Genomic DNA, 14,628 nt, shown 5'->3' with positions numbered 1-14,628 from the left:
CCCTGAAGTAGAATCGAAGAATCGCAGTTTGCGTCAGTCTCAGACAATCCATGTAACAAACAGATAAATTTCCTTCAACCTTTAATCAACGATATGTAGCAGTAGCACAGGAGTCCACTCCGTCAACCTGGTATTGCATTGAATGGTTAGGTCAACTCATTTAAGAGAGCAACTGAGCTCTGTGTATCTTTGTGGGTTATCAGGACATCTGATTGGGGTAAACCCTCCCTCAATGGATGGTGGTGTATAGGGGGTTGTCATCAAGCCATAAACAACTTTATAGAATTAAGGCAGGCCACGATGAAACAGGGATGTCTATTAATTACACCAAAAGATTCAGTTAGCATAATATGATTAAAGATTACAAGGACAAAAATATGCATATGCATGGGTGAATTCTTTACATTAAGATCCATAATATGAATTTAGAAAGAAGATAGGATGTATTTCATCTCGTGTAGGCTTTAAGTAAACTTTTACCAAATATTAACATGGTAAAGTTCCGTTATAGACCTTTAGCTAATTAAAAATATATTGAGTAAAATTAAAACATGACGTACATATTATTCAAAGTTACTGGGGTTCTCTGTATGTGTTCATGTGCCATCCAGAGTTCACAATGTCAGACTCTCCCAGATTCACCAGAGCTGCTGTAAAACACCCTGAAACATCCTTAGATGTTTTACAGCCTTTGAAGAGCTAATATCCACGCGTTACTGATTCTACGTCCCGACCAGACATCCTTTCTCGTTATCTAACAGCATGATACAATCACTCGTGATGTCGTAAAAAAGTTTAGACGTTCAACTGTGTGTGTGTGTGTTGTGGAGGGGGGAGAGCCTTGAAAGTATTAGGCCTGAAAAGATCTAAGAGTAAATATAACTAAATTAACTAAAATGAACAAAAATCATATTTTTAAATGTTATTTTGTATATTTCATTAGGGTATTTTGTTTGTTGGGTGTAGGCTATGTCTTTCCTTTGGATGTACATGCAACTTTACACAAAATCCTCTTTCAAATGTTTGTCATTTGCGAGTGATGACGTCTGAATCGGGACAGATTAAGCCACTGTTAAATGTTAAAAATGGGAAAACTTCTTGTTGGACATATTTTAACCACTGTTGCGTGTTATGTTTAATGCTTTACGCATTGTAACGGTCACTTTCATTCATAATTTGAGTTGGAATGACAACTGCGCATGTGCATAGAGGGACATAGCTCAGGTGAGCAGCAGAAGACATACCCGCATTCCCTTTGTTTAATTTTCCTCTTTTATTTGTGACCTGAGTTGAATGTTTATTGGTATATTTTTTCTCACTTCATGTATGCGGATGTTTAAGTTTAGCTATATTAGCCTATTAAACCCTGGGGTGTGGGGAAATTATGACAGCTCTCTCTCTCTCTCCCTCTTGTGCATCTTTTCGTCCGGTACAACACTGTTTTACTCTTTGGACTACAGAACATTTTAACTTTGCGTTACAGCATGTTGGAGACATTGTTTTAGAAGCACTTTTGACCTCTTCTGAGATTGTTTAACATCATGTGAAATAACTTTTTGTTTTGGCTTTTGTTGTTGTTGTTTTTAACATTTGTAATGTTGTTTGTGGGGGGAAAACATCCTTCAAATGTATATATGAAAAGAGTTTTAATAAAACAACCCTTGATTGCATTGTTTAACCTCAAAACCTTGTTTCATATTTTTACATTTTAAAGCATAATGTTTTACATGGTTTTCAGAAACCTTTTCTGATAACATTTTACTGTGTCTGAATACTACGTTTTAGTTTTCAACGATCCGCATCACTTTAAAGTTGTATGTGAACGTGTTACATACGTGTGAAAAAGTGTTTTGTGTTTTTAAAGTTTAAAGCACATAGTTTTCAATATACTTTACTCCAAAAACACATTCTCAAACGGTGAAACACATATAAATTCCCCCCAGTGGGAGAGGATGCTATCAAAGAAAGAATAAATCAATAAGTTAATGGATAAAAAAAATTGTTAAAACTTTATTCACAAACATTATTTTGTTGAATTATTTTACTACCATTTAAATATACACCTCTGCACATGTCTATCCTCCGGTGTTGGGGGCGTGTTAGGGGGCGGAGACTTGGGAGCGGCTTCACATGCCTATCTATTCTCATTCTACTTTTATCGCTGGTGAGTGAAGATGTATTGCATGGAGCAGTGTAAGAGTTATTTTTGCTAAAAATTAAACAAAACTTTAGCAGCAAATTGCAGTGTTAAAATGTTTTGCTTGAAACTATTCATCTTTTTAACAACTGTTGCTTAATAGTTTTAATGCTAATGCACGTGTTTGATATTTTACCCTGTTATTTTTCTGTTATCTTGGTGAAAGACATTCTCTAACTTGTTTTACATTTTTCTGATAATGTTTAAAAGGTCTGGATAGGCCTTTGGGTTTTAACAGTATACATCATTTTAAAAGTTATTAAAGTTGTAGACCCTATGTGAAATGTTTGTTATTGTGAAAGAAGCCTTCTTCAAATGTATGTGAAAAACGTTCTCTAACTTGTTTTACCTTTGTTAAAAGTTCAAAGCACTTTTTCTGATAACTTTTTAAAATGTCTGACTTTTTTGTTTTTACCGTTTTTAAAACTGTGTTTGGGAAACTTGTTTTACATTTTTAAATGATTGGACATTGACTTTAATGTTTTTCATGTGATGAAAAGGCTTTTTCTGACTTGTTTTACTTTTTTTCTGAAAATGTTTTAAATGTTTGAACATTGACTTTTTGGTTTTTAATGTAATTGAAATGCTTTCTCTAACTTGTTTTTACTTTTTCTGGTAACCTCTTCAAAATATCTTTTAAGCCTTTGTGTTTTAAACGGTACACTTTATTTTTATGTCTTCAAAATAAAAACTGTATATGGAAACAAAACTTTCTTTAATAAAAACATCCCTTGACTCCCTAATGTCTGTCACTGTCACCCAATACATTCCTTCACATTTTAAAATTTTAAAGCATAATGTTTTACTATATATATATATATATAAACACATTTTACCTTTTCTGATAACATTTTACTATGCCTGAATGCTAGCCTACGTGTTTTGTTTTTAACAAACCGCATCACTTTAAAGTTGTATGATGTGAAAGTGTTACATGTGTGTGAAAAAAACTGTTTACCTCCCACGTTTCATGTTTTTAAATTTTAAAGCACATAGTTTTAAACAGTTTCAATATACTTTACTCCATATATAAATTTCCCCCAGTAGGAGAGGTGGATGATGCTATCAAAGAGTGAATAAATCAATTAATGAACTCAAATTAATGAACAGTTAATGAACTAAAGAATGTTAAAACATCATTATTTATAAGCGTTATTTTATTTTATTACCATTTAAATGTGCATCCCTGCTCTCATCTATCCCTCCAGTGTTGGGGGGCGTGTTAGGGGCGGATGACATCGATGTTTGGAGGTGTGTTAGGGGCGGAGACTTTCACAGGACGTTCTGACTTCATTCTGTATTTGACAATGAAGAGATAGGATGTCTTTCATGGTGCAGTGTAAGAATTATTTATTGCTAAAACGTTAACAGTAAATTGCAGGGTTAGAAATGTTTTTGCTTTTTAAAAAAACATTTGTCTTTTAACACCTATTGTTTAATATACTTAATGCTAATGCGTTTGTTTGATACTTTTTGTTAAAATTTTGTGTTTAATTATTTAACTGGGCTTTATAAATATACACATTCTCTCTTTTGGGATTGAGGTGGGCCTGTTAGGGGCGGATGACATCGATGTTTGGAGGCGTGTTAGGGGCGGAGACTCGGGAGCGTTTTCACACACCGTTCTGACTTCATCCTGCTTTTGACAACGAAGAGACAGGACGTCTTTCACAAAGCAGTGTAAGAATTATTTTTTGCTAAAACATTAACAGTAAATTGCAATGTTAGAAATGTTTTTTGCTTTTTTTTAAAAAAACATTTGTCTTTTAACAACACTGTTTAATATATTTAATGATAATGCATTTGTTTGATACTTTTTTGTTAAAACCTTGTGTTTAATTAATTAACGTCCTTTTTTAAATATACACATTCTATCTTTTGGGATTGAGGTGGGCCTGTTAGGGGCGGATGACATCGATGTTTGGAGGCGTGTTAGGGGCGGAGACTCGGGAGCGTTTTCACACACCGTTCTGACTTTATTCTGAATTTGCCAGTGATGAGAAAGGACATGTTTCACGGATCAGTGTAAGAATTATTTTTTGCTAAAACGTTAACAGTAAATGTTAGAAATGTTTTGCTTGAAAACCCCATTTGTCTTTTAACAACTATTGTTTAATACACTTAATGTTAATGCGTTTGTTTGATACTTTTGTTTCAGAAAATCTAACAACATTTTAAATTGTCTTTGTGTTTTAATTGTACAATTTGTTAATGTCTTTTTAAAAACATTCAAATATGTGAAAAAAACTTTCTTTAATAAAAATATCCCTTAAAACCCATGTCTGTCACCCCAATACACTGTTTTACATTTTAAAGTTTTAAGCACCATTTTTGAATACTTTTTGATCGTTTTCAAACATTTTCACTTCAAAAACACACAAAGTCCAAAACACAGTCATAAATTCCTTAGTGGGGGTAGTAGGGAGGGGTAGTGGGGGTAGTGGGGGAGGACAAAAACAGGTGTCCAAACAGGTGTCCAGTCCGGAGGGAGGGGTGGGGGGGAATATTTTTATGGGGGGCCATAAATCAATCATTCTGACATAAGGTACCCTATAATCCTCTCTCACTCCACTAGGCTTATTCTCCAACTCCCATAGAGTTAAACAATTGAGTTTTACCATTTTCAAATCCATTCAGTCGATCTCTTTAGCATAGCTTAGCATAGTTCATTGAATCTGATTAGACTGTTAACATCTTGCTCAAAAATGACCAAAGAGTTTCAATATTTTTCCTATTTAAAACTTAACCCTTCTGTAGTTACATTGTGTACTAAAAATGAAAAGTGATTTTGTGATTTTCTAGGCCGATATGGCTAGGAACCATACTCTCATTCTGGTGTAATAATAAAGGAACTTTGCTGCCGTACCATGGGTGCAGCAAGAGCAATGATATTATGCAGAGCCTGTGACCCCCTGCTTGCACAGGGAGTGTGCCTTGCAACCATGGAGACATTTGTGAGAGACGCTGTGTAATATCATTGCGCCTGCTGCACCCATGGTACGCCAGCAAAGTTCCTTGATTATTAGAGAATGAGAGTATAGTTCCTAGCCATATCAGCCTAGAAAATCACAACTTTTCATTTTCCGTCAGTCTTAGTACACAATGTAACTACAGAAGTGTCAAGTTTTAAATAGGAAAAATATCGAAACTCTTTGGTCATTTTTGAGCGAGATGCTAACGGTCTAATCAGATTCAATGAACTATGCTAAGCTATGCTAAAAGTGGTGCCGCCAGACCATTCAGCCGGAGATTGGCTGAACGGATTAGAAAACGGTAAAACTCAACTGTTTAACTCTAGGGTAGTTGGAAAATGAACCTATTTTCAAAAAAAGTGGAGTGTTCCTTTAACCTGCTCCAGTGGCAGCTGCAGTCTGCCAGAGGTGCGTTCCATAATCTCAAACAGCTGTATATACGCGGAGGCAGGGTGGCTTTGAGGATTCAGAAGGCTCACCATCTTCATCCTCATCAGCTATCTCCTGCTCTCTTGTTTTACTTAGAACAAGAACAGCAATTGCTGCTGAATCTAGACAAGAACAAATTATTGTCTTGTTTTCAGTAGGGGAAAAAAACACTCAATTTTGACTTTTTCTGAAAACGAGTAATTTTTACTTGTCTAGAAAGTACTTATTGATTTAAGAATCTTTAGATATTTGGACTGGAAACAAGACAAATAATCTAAGAAAAGCATTTTTTTTGCAGTGCACCAGCTCTTCCAGGAGTGATTTATGTGTTCCACCAAAGATGATTGGAAGTCAGAGCTGTGGAAGTACCCCCCCTAACAGTCTTGCATTACTGTTAAACAGCCATAAATCAAACAAGTAAACAACAAAAATACTAGATTATGGTTAACACAGTCTGAAAGTTGATTATGGACCCCCAGCTCTTCCTGAAGCATGCTTTAGGTGTTCCTCCACTGCTGCATCAATGTCTGAGTCTGTTGATCCACTGAAAGAGTGAGGACATCTACAGTAGCTTTTATAAGATAACACTAAATGAAGAGCCAGAGTTTTTCTACAGACCATCACATTTAATAAACTGAAGTCTCCAGTGACTCGTACAGTAACAGACCATACCTGATACATGACCTGCAGTCAGATTCTTCATTCAGAGAAGGCCTGACAAGCATCAGGATGGATAAAAAAGTAATGATACATTAACATTATTTCCATAAACATTATTTACCCTCTTTTGATAGAAACATTTGCATATAATAAATAAAACATAAAACAGCTTAACAAAAAAAAAAAAAAGAAAAGAAACAAAAAATAATTTTACTTAAGAATGGTAAATTTGAGATTGGCCTGTAATTATTCATGTTTTGAAGCCTCTAAGGGTGAATCGCTCTTAAATGTCCTGTCTCTCCCATGCAATCATGGTGCTCTGAGGTGGAAATATATCTCTGGTTCCTCACAGGAGGATGTTAAATCTGACACAGAGACACTGAAGATTCAGGATAAACCCCAAATCCAGCATAGAGGGGTTCGGTGAATGTGGTGTTGAATGTGTGTAAGTGTGTGAGTGTGTGTGTGTCAGAGACGCTGTAGAAGGACAGAGTGCCGGCCGACACGTCCACATACACTCCTACTCTATTAGAGTGGGCTGAAGGGCCAGATACATCAGTGCTGTTATTATTGTACCAGACAGTGTAGTACATATCAGAACAGTACATACTCCAGGACTTTTCATTGAGTCCAAACCAACAGTCAATCCCACTTTTCCTGTTGATTCCTTTATATGCCACTGCTACATGACCCGATCCACTCCATTCAGCCTCCCAGTAACAATGTCCAGTCAGACTATCTTTACACAGAATCATCTCCTGGATCGCAAATCTCTCTGGATGATCAGGATACGGCTGATGCTCTCTCACACATGTTATTTTTCTGTTCTCTTCAGACAGGATGAGTTGAGTGTGTGCTGTGTTTGGATCCAGTGTGAGATCACAGGCATCTGAACACAAAGAGAGGAGAACATCAATGACATTGTTAAATATGCACAGGTGTGTGTGTGGGTGTATGTACCTGGTAACATTATGAGGACCAAATGTTTCCTCAAGAATAGTAATACCTGTATTTTTTGACCGTTTGGGGACATTTTTTTTTTTAATAAATCATGCCAATTAATTAAATTATCAATTTATTTTTTTGAAAATGAAAAAATACAGAGAGCCCTATCATACACCCAGTGAAATGCAGCACCAGGCCGACACAAGTGTTTTTTGCAAGTTTCAGCCTGACACAGTTATCATTTTCACATCCAGTGCCACATTTTTTTAAATAGACAATGCATTTACTGGTCCGAAAACGAGGTGTGTTCAGGCGAGTTTTTGGCACAATATTTATTTTGTTATTTAAAGAGCACTTTAGTAATATGCACCTTAATGCGGGTGCACAACGCACATACGCTCTGCAGGGATGTTTGTGTAATAAGCAGAATGTATGTGCGTTGTGCACCCACATTTAGGTGCATATTACTAACGTGCTCTTTAAATATTAAAAATAAAAGTATTATAATGTAAAATATTATTGTGTGCATAAAGATAAAAATGCTTTGGTGGAATCCAGCTTTTCTTATAGATGGTCTGCTCATGTGCTTTTACTTCAAGTACAAGCAGATCCATTTCCTCAATATAGACGTTCAGTTTTTTCGCTTGCAAATTCTGCCTTATAAATAACGAATACGCCATGGCACGAGCACAACTGGCTTTTAAAATTAATGGGAGATGAATCTCTGGTTGGTTTATTGCACATTTTGCCCAAAACATAGCCATGACTCATTAAGAGAATTTAGTACCTCAAAGATTACTTTTTTTTGTATGCAAAACCCGGAAGCAAGTTAGCATTTTAGGACATCCGGTTCCATCGCCCTAAAGTATATGTTTTATTTTTTAATGGGTTTTTGCTAAATCGCCTGAAATAATGTCTTTGGTTAACAAAGCCTCTAAATATATTTTCACGTTTTGATCTATGACATAAAACACACCAGTTATAATCCGCTTGTGATTTTTTTAACTTTTACTGTGTCTTAAAAACGGCAGTTGCTAACAAGTTGCTAAAAGGGACTACTTCCTTTGGTGGGACTTTAGACATCATCATGACAAACAGGACATCACACTCACTAGCCCAAGTTTCAGTCTCATGTTCTTAGAAGTTTTACCTGTCAGTTAATATAAATATACTGTATATTTAGTATTATCAAATTGTAGTTTTTAACATATTGTAGTTAAACGGTATGCAAACACAGTATACAATCAAACATAATACAGTGAAAGATAATCTTTAAAGTTTATTTTGAGCACAATGATCAAGCAGAATTTTTAAACACAAAGAAAATAATATTAAGGTTTATATAAACGAACAAAATAATAAACAAACAAATAAAACAATATTAACAAAACATAAAAATATCTCAGAGACGCACGCATAAATTAAATCATTTTCGAACATTTTTGGACAAAACAAATGGGCAGAATTTCTCATGAAAAAGTGGATAAGTATTCATACACATTGCAGATCATAATCAGCGAACATTTTTTAAATAAAGTTGTTTTTTTAAATAAAGTTTGAGGAAGCTTGGTGGTGGTGACGTTGATCCACGACCATGGTGTGCTGTAGTCCATTTATAGCCTACTGTTAGCTTTTTATATCTGACGACTTCATTTATACATTTTGAAGCATAAATAATGTGTTAACTTGTAAAGATTATCTTGATAGACAAGACATCTTGTGTGTGTATGTGAGTAAGAGAGAGAGCAAAAGAGAGCGTGTGTGTGTGTGTGTGTACTTACATTTTCGCAGTCCTGGTCTGATCCTGAAATCTCCTCCATGGTCCAAACTATACAGACAAAAAAAAGAAAACAGGAAAAAAAAAAAAAAAGAGTTTTGAGTTTTGTGGCTTTTAATGAGTTCAAAAATGTAAATTCTGACAACATCTCTCAAGTCATTCTAAACACATCAGACCAATCAGATTAATCTTCAAAACAAATGTAGAATTTTTCATGAAGCCTGACAGATTTCTTTCTCTCCATTGACAGTCCATGCAACCAAATATTTAAAGATCCAAAAAGCAATTTAATCAAAGTCTTCTGAAAAGACACAACCACTTTATGATGAACAAATTTATTTTAGGAAACTTTTATTCAAATTTAATTTTCTAAACATTGATCAATGCACACACAGAGTGCATCATCATTCTTTGCATTATGCACTAGAACAAACCTCAATGGTACAATGCATATAGATTACTTTTACAATGCCTTTATAATACCTAATTTTATCATTAGATGCTTGGCAATTTACTCTTCGATGAAAAACATACTAGTCCTAAAATTAGGAGCAACGTGTCCCTAAAACCTTTTTTTTTTTTTGGTGAATATGGCTCATGGTTTTGCATCTGTCACATGGACCACAAAACATTGTGTTTGCAATCAAATATTGCAAACAAAAGACCACAAAAAGTGTTAAACAAGTACTGCAAATTGTGAAACCAATTAACCCTTTAATTTGTACGGATTTGTTTTTTCTTCAAGCTAATTGTATTAAAGTAACAGTCCTCTAGTTTTACACCCTCAAAATGTGACTGTTTAATGTTTTTTTCTTATGAGAGATTAGTGGATTCTGCTACTTTAGATCAGATAAAGCCAGTAATCATACCATGAAAATATTTCACTAACAATTTCTTAACAAAAGATCACTCTTAAGTGACCTAACTGCTAAACATACTTGAGAATCTGCAGGGAGCAGTCCTTCTGTTTGTCACTAAGCAGCTGGACTCCTGAATCTCCTGGGTGATTGTAGCTCAGATCCAGCTCTCTCAGGTGTGAGGGGTTTGAACTCAGAGCTGAAGACACATAACCACAGCCTTCCTCTGTCACCATACAGCCTGACAACCTACAGACACACACACAGTCAGATCATCTACAGACACACATCAACATTATGAGTGGCTGACTGTAAATGATCCCTTATATATTCTTAAATACCTCAGTATCTCCAGCTGACAGTTTGGACTCTTCAGTCCATCAGAAATAATTTTCACTCCTGAATCCTGCAGGTCATTGTTACTCAGGTCCAGCTCTCTCAGGACACAGTCTGAGGATTGTAGAGCTGATGACACAATTTCACAATCCAGGGCAGTGAGATTACAGCCAGCAAGACTAAAATAGAGTAAAACAAATTAAAACAAAATTTATAACCTCACTCTTCAACTGTATTCTCATAATATCTAAATTTTGTGTAAAAGACATTTAAATGAAATCTTTAAGATAAAATTTAAGACATTAATACATGATTTAAAACTAACAGAGCTTTTCTGCAGTTGCTCACAGCTGGTATCAGTCTTCTTCTACCCTCATCTGTTGTGTTGTATTTCTTGAGGTCCAGCTCATCCAGCACTTCCTCTGACATCTGAAGCATGTAGGCGATTGCTGAGCAGTGAGCAGGAGAGAGTTTCTTCTCTGAGTGTTTGTCCGATTTCACAAACTCCTGCATCTCTCTGGACAAAGTCTGATCTTTGACTTCCAGCAGACAGAGGAACAGATTGATGGATCTTTCAGTGGAGAGTCCATGTCCATCTTTGATCTTCTCTTTAATGTACTGTGTGGTTCTCCTGATGCTCTCGGAGCTGTTCTCTGTGTGTGTCAGTAGATCCTGTAAGAGCCTCTGATTGGACTCCAGTGAGACGCCCAGCAGGAACCGCAGGAACAGATCCAGGTGTCCATTTTCACTCTCAAGAGCTTTATCTGTTGCATTTCTATGCAGATTATGCATAACATGACAAAACTGCAGTGTGTCAATATTTTTGATAACATAATGATGAAACACATAGAGAGCAGCAAGAAACTCCTGGAAGCTCAGATGAATGAAGCTGTAGACTTTCCTCTGATGAATCACAGATTCCTCTTTGAATATTTCAGTGCAAATCCCAGAATACACTGAGGCGTCAGTGACGTCTATGCCGCTCTCTCTCAGGTCCTCCTCATAGAACATCACATTGCCTTTCATCAGCTGTTTGAAAGCCACTTCAGCAAGTTTCACAATCACATCTCTGTTGGACTGCAGGAGTTTCTCTGGATCTCTCTCTTCATACTTCTGATTCCTCATGTTGATCTGAATCAGCAGGAAGTGGATGTACATTTCAGTCAGAGTTTGAGGGATTTCTGCACTCAGATCTTCTTTCAGGAGCTTTTGAAGCACAGTGGATGAGATCCAGCAGAAGACGGGTATGTGGCACATGATGTGGAGGCTTCTTGCTCTTCTGATGTGTGAGATGATTCTGCTGGCTTGATGCTCATCACTGATTCTCTTCCTGAAATATTCCTCCTTCTGAGGCTCATTGAATCCCTGAATTTCTGTCAGACGGTTGATGTATTCAGATGGGATCTGATTGGCTGCTGCTGGTCTGGAGGTGATCCAGATGAGAGCAGAGGGAAGCAGCTTTCCTTTCATGAGGTTTGACATCAACACACCCACTGATGAAGTCTCAGTCACATCAGAGACTTTCTGAGCTTCTGAAAACATCAGTGTGATTCTGCTCTCATCCAGACCATCAAAGATGAACACAACTTTACACTCCTCATAAATCTTTGAGTCCAGATCTTGAAGTTCAGGATGAAAGTCCAGCAGAAGTCTGTGAAGACTGTACTGATGATCTCGGATCAAGTTCAGCTCTCGAAATGGAAGCACAAACATGAAATCTACATCCTGATTGGCTTTTCCCTCGGCCCAGTCCAGAATGAACTTCTGCATAGAGACGGTTTTTCCGATTCCAGCGATGCCTTTAGTAAGAACAGTCTTGATCTGGTCTTTCTCCTCACATCCTGCTTCAGGTGAGGCTTTAAAGATGTCATTGCAGTAGATTGGAGTGTCTTGTGAGTGTTGTGTTCTGGCTGTTTTCTCCATCTGTAAAACCTCATGTTCTTCATTCACTCCTTCACTCTCTCCCTCTATGATGTAGAGCTGTGTATAGATCTGGTTCAGGAGGGTTTCATTCTCTTGGAGTTTGGTTCCCTCAAATAATCTCTCATACTTGTTCTTCATGCTGGTTTTGTGCTGGTCTTTGACTCTCTGCAGGTCTCCAGTCTCCAGTGTGTGTGTTGCTTCAGTATTGTCCTTCCTGATCAAGAAGTATGAATGATCAATATATTAAATTATGTTACATTATATTTAAATATACAGAATAATATATTGTGTTAACATATAACAATACTGTATATTGTGTTAATACAATATTTAGAATAATAAATAAGGAATTACCGCTTTTCATATATTGAAAAATATGTGACAGTATATTTACTAATATATCATACTGTATGTAATTTTATATTCAGTAATACACTTCACAATATATATATATATATATATATCTCAAATATGGTACTGCATGTGTAATTTATTGCAGATATACTTTACTCATGCAGTATAAACACACATACTGTATATAAAAATATAAAATATAATTCTTATATTTTATAATTATTTATATTATACATGTTTAAAATTTTTAAGTTAGTTAACAAAAGTACAACTGCAAAGTATTTATCAGAGAGACTACTGTATCACTGTGCTGAAGAGAACACAGCCTAACCACAGACTCTACTCTTCAGCACAATGATAACCCCATAAACTCACACATATCAGAAAACCTAATAATAGAATATTAAACACTAACAGGTCTTTCCCTATATTAATATTGAGCAAAACACATGAAATAGCACTTAATTTTAACATTTACTCTCCTTTAACAGCAAAGCATGCTGGGAACTAGAAGTCTGTTGTAACCACTGATTGTAACTCATTCTGTGAATGTGTGTGTAACAACCAAATAACTGTTTATACTCACGAAGGGTCAGAGGTCACTGGTTCATCACTGAATTCAGTGGGTTGCATCATGGATCTGTTACTCTTCAGAGACACACAGCTGGGATCTGGAGACTCTGATCTCTGACTCCTGATGATACTGACAAAAACAAATAAAACAACTGATTTTAGAGCACTAGTTATAGTGTATAACTCGACTTCACCATATTTACACTTATTTATTAATTTAGCAGAAGATTTTTATCCAAAGCCACTCATAAATTAGGAAGACAACAAGCAGTTAATCTAATAGCGCCCGTAACATGAATTGCTGCAATAAAAAGTTCAGAACTGAACAGAGTACATGCTGGAGATGAAGGTAAGAAATGGTGAAAACTTGTATTTTTAAAAAGGCTAGGCAAGTTTATTTATATAGCACATCTCATACACAATGGTCATTCAACATGGTTTACATAGAAAATTATTTAAAATAATCATAAAATAATCACAACATGTGCATAAGAAATAAAAAAATAAAAAAATATTATGCCTGACTACTTGAATCACAAAGACATACATTACTAGAAAGAGAGAAAGAGAGAGTTAGTGGTTTAACAGGATTTAGTCAAGTGCAAAAAGACAATTCTTTAAACCGAGGAAGACTGTTCCACCGGTGAGAAACAGTGAAGAATCAGGAAAGTAACTTTGTGCTTCTCTATAATAGTATCACTACTCTACATTCTTCTACACTGTAAATCACTTTGGATAAAAGCATGTGTCAGTGCTAAAATGGCCAGTGTCTTACCTGGGGTCAGAGGTCACCGATGCATCACTGAATCCAGGGGGATCTGTCGCCTTGGATTGATCACTATCCACAGTCTCACAGCTTGATCCAGGAGATGGAGAACTCATTTCAGAGGCAGTGTCCTCATCTTCTCTCTTATTATGGAGACTCATTTTAGTGTTCTTCTTCTGTCAGGGTCTGGGTGAAGGGATGAGATGAGGACGCAAGAATGCAGAGATGGGCTTTTTATTTAAAAAATACTGCCCCGTGGGGAAAACATGACCAACTGGATGTGGCAAGGCAAGGACTGGAAACAACAGGGAACAGGTAAGCATACGATGATTATTTTGCACAAGACTGTAAACACAAGGAAAATAAATAGGGAGAACAAACAAAGCAGGTAATGAGGGAGGACAGGTGGGACAAATTAACCAATAATCAGATAACAAGAGGGGCGGGATCAGACAACAGACAGGAGAGCACAAAGAAACACATGACACTGTGCTCACACCAACCAAAACAAAAACAAGAGTACATCTGTAAATCTGTGGTGAAAAATGGAACTGCAGCACGCTCACATAGAGAGCCACGGGGCCAGATTTCTGGCTGCCCCGATCATTTTCACACAAGACCAGGAAAACGGCCCACTTTGACCTCTCTCACTGTATGACATAGGGCCACCGATTAAGAGACACAATCCCAGAAATCGCCACAATTGTTTCACAATAGCACTCTTTCATCTGGGACAGCCAAAAATCGTGCGGTGTATCCTGGGCTTAATACTGGTCTGGACACTATCACAGCTTTCATTGAACAAGGACCGCCCAAGATGACGTTTGACTGACATGTAA

General features: G+C 36.4%; 1 protein-coding gene across 14 annotated transcripts in view; it reads right to left on the bottom strand.

The window, feature by feature from the left end:
* Nucleotides 1-6,203: 6,203 nt before the first annotated feature.
* The window catches only part of LOC125271564 (NACHT, LRR and PYD domains-containing protein 3-like), a 130,099-nt gene continuing 121,674 nt past the window's right edge, over nucleotides 6,204-14,628 (bottom strand). For 12 of the 14 annotated variants that reach the window (XM_048195629.1, XM_048195620.1, XM_048195624.1 and 9 more), the window contains one exon: nucleotides 6,204-7,147. In XM_048195629.1, the coding sequence (XP_048051586.1) occupies nucleotides 6,618-7,147 (530 nt within the window). In that variant the 3' untranslated portion in view covers nucleotides 6,204-6,617. Of the gene's footprint in view, nucleotides 7,148-8,984; nucleotides 9,032-9,918; nucleotides 10,087-10,178; nucleotides 10,353-10,498; nucleotides 12,311-13,036; nucleotides 13,154-13,798; nucleotides 14,085-14,628 lie in introns of all 14 variants that reach the window. The other 2 variants (XM_048195635.1, XM_048195636.1) reach the window with 2 other exon arrangements.

This window comes from Megalobrama amblycephala, linkage group LG7 (assembly GCF_018812025.1).
Source record: "Megalobrama amblycephala isolate DHTTF-2021 linkage group LG7, ASM1881202v1, whole genome shotgun sequence".
Taxonomy (NCBI): Eukaryota; Metazoa; Chordata; class Actinopteri; order Cypriniformes; family Xenocyprididae; genus Megalobrama; species Megalobrama amblycephala.
The sequence above is the reverse complement of the archived record's forward strand: the minus strand, read 5'-3'. Positions and strand labels throughout refer to the sequence as shown.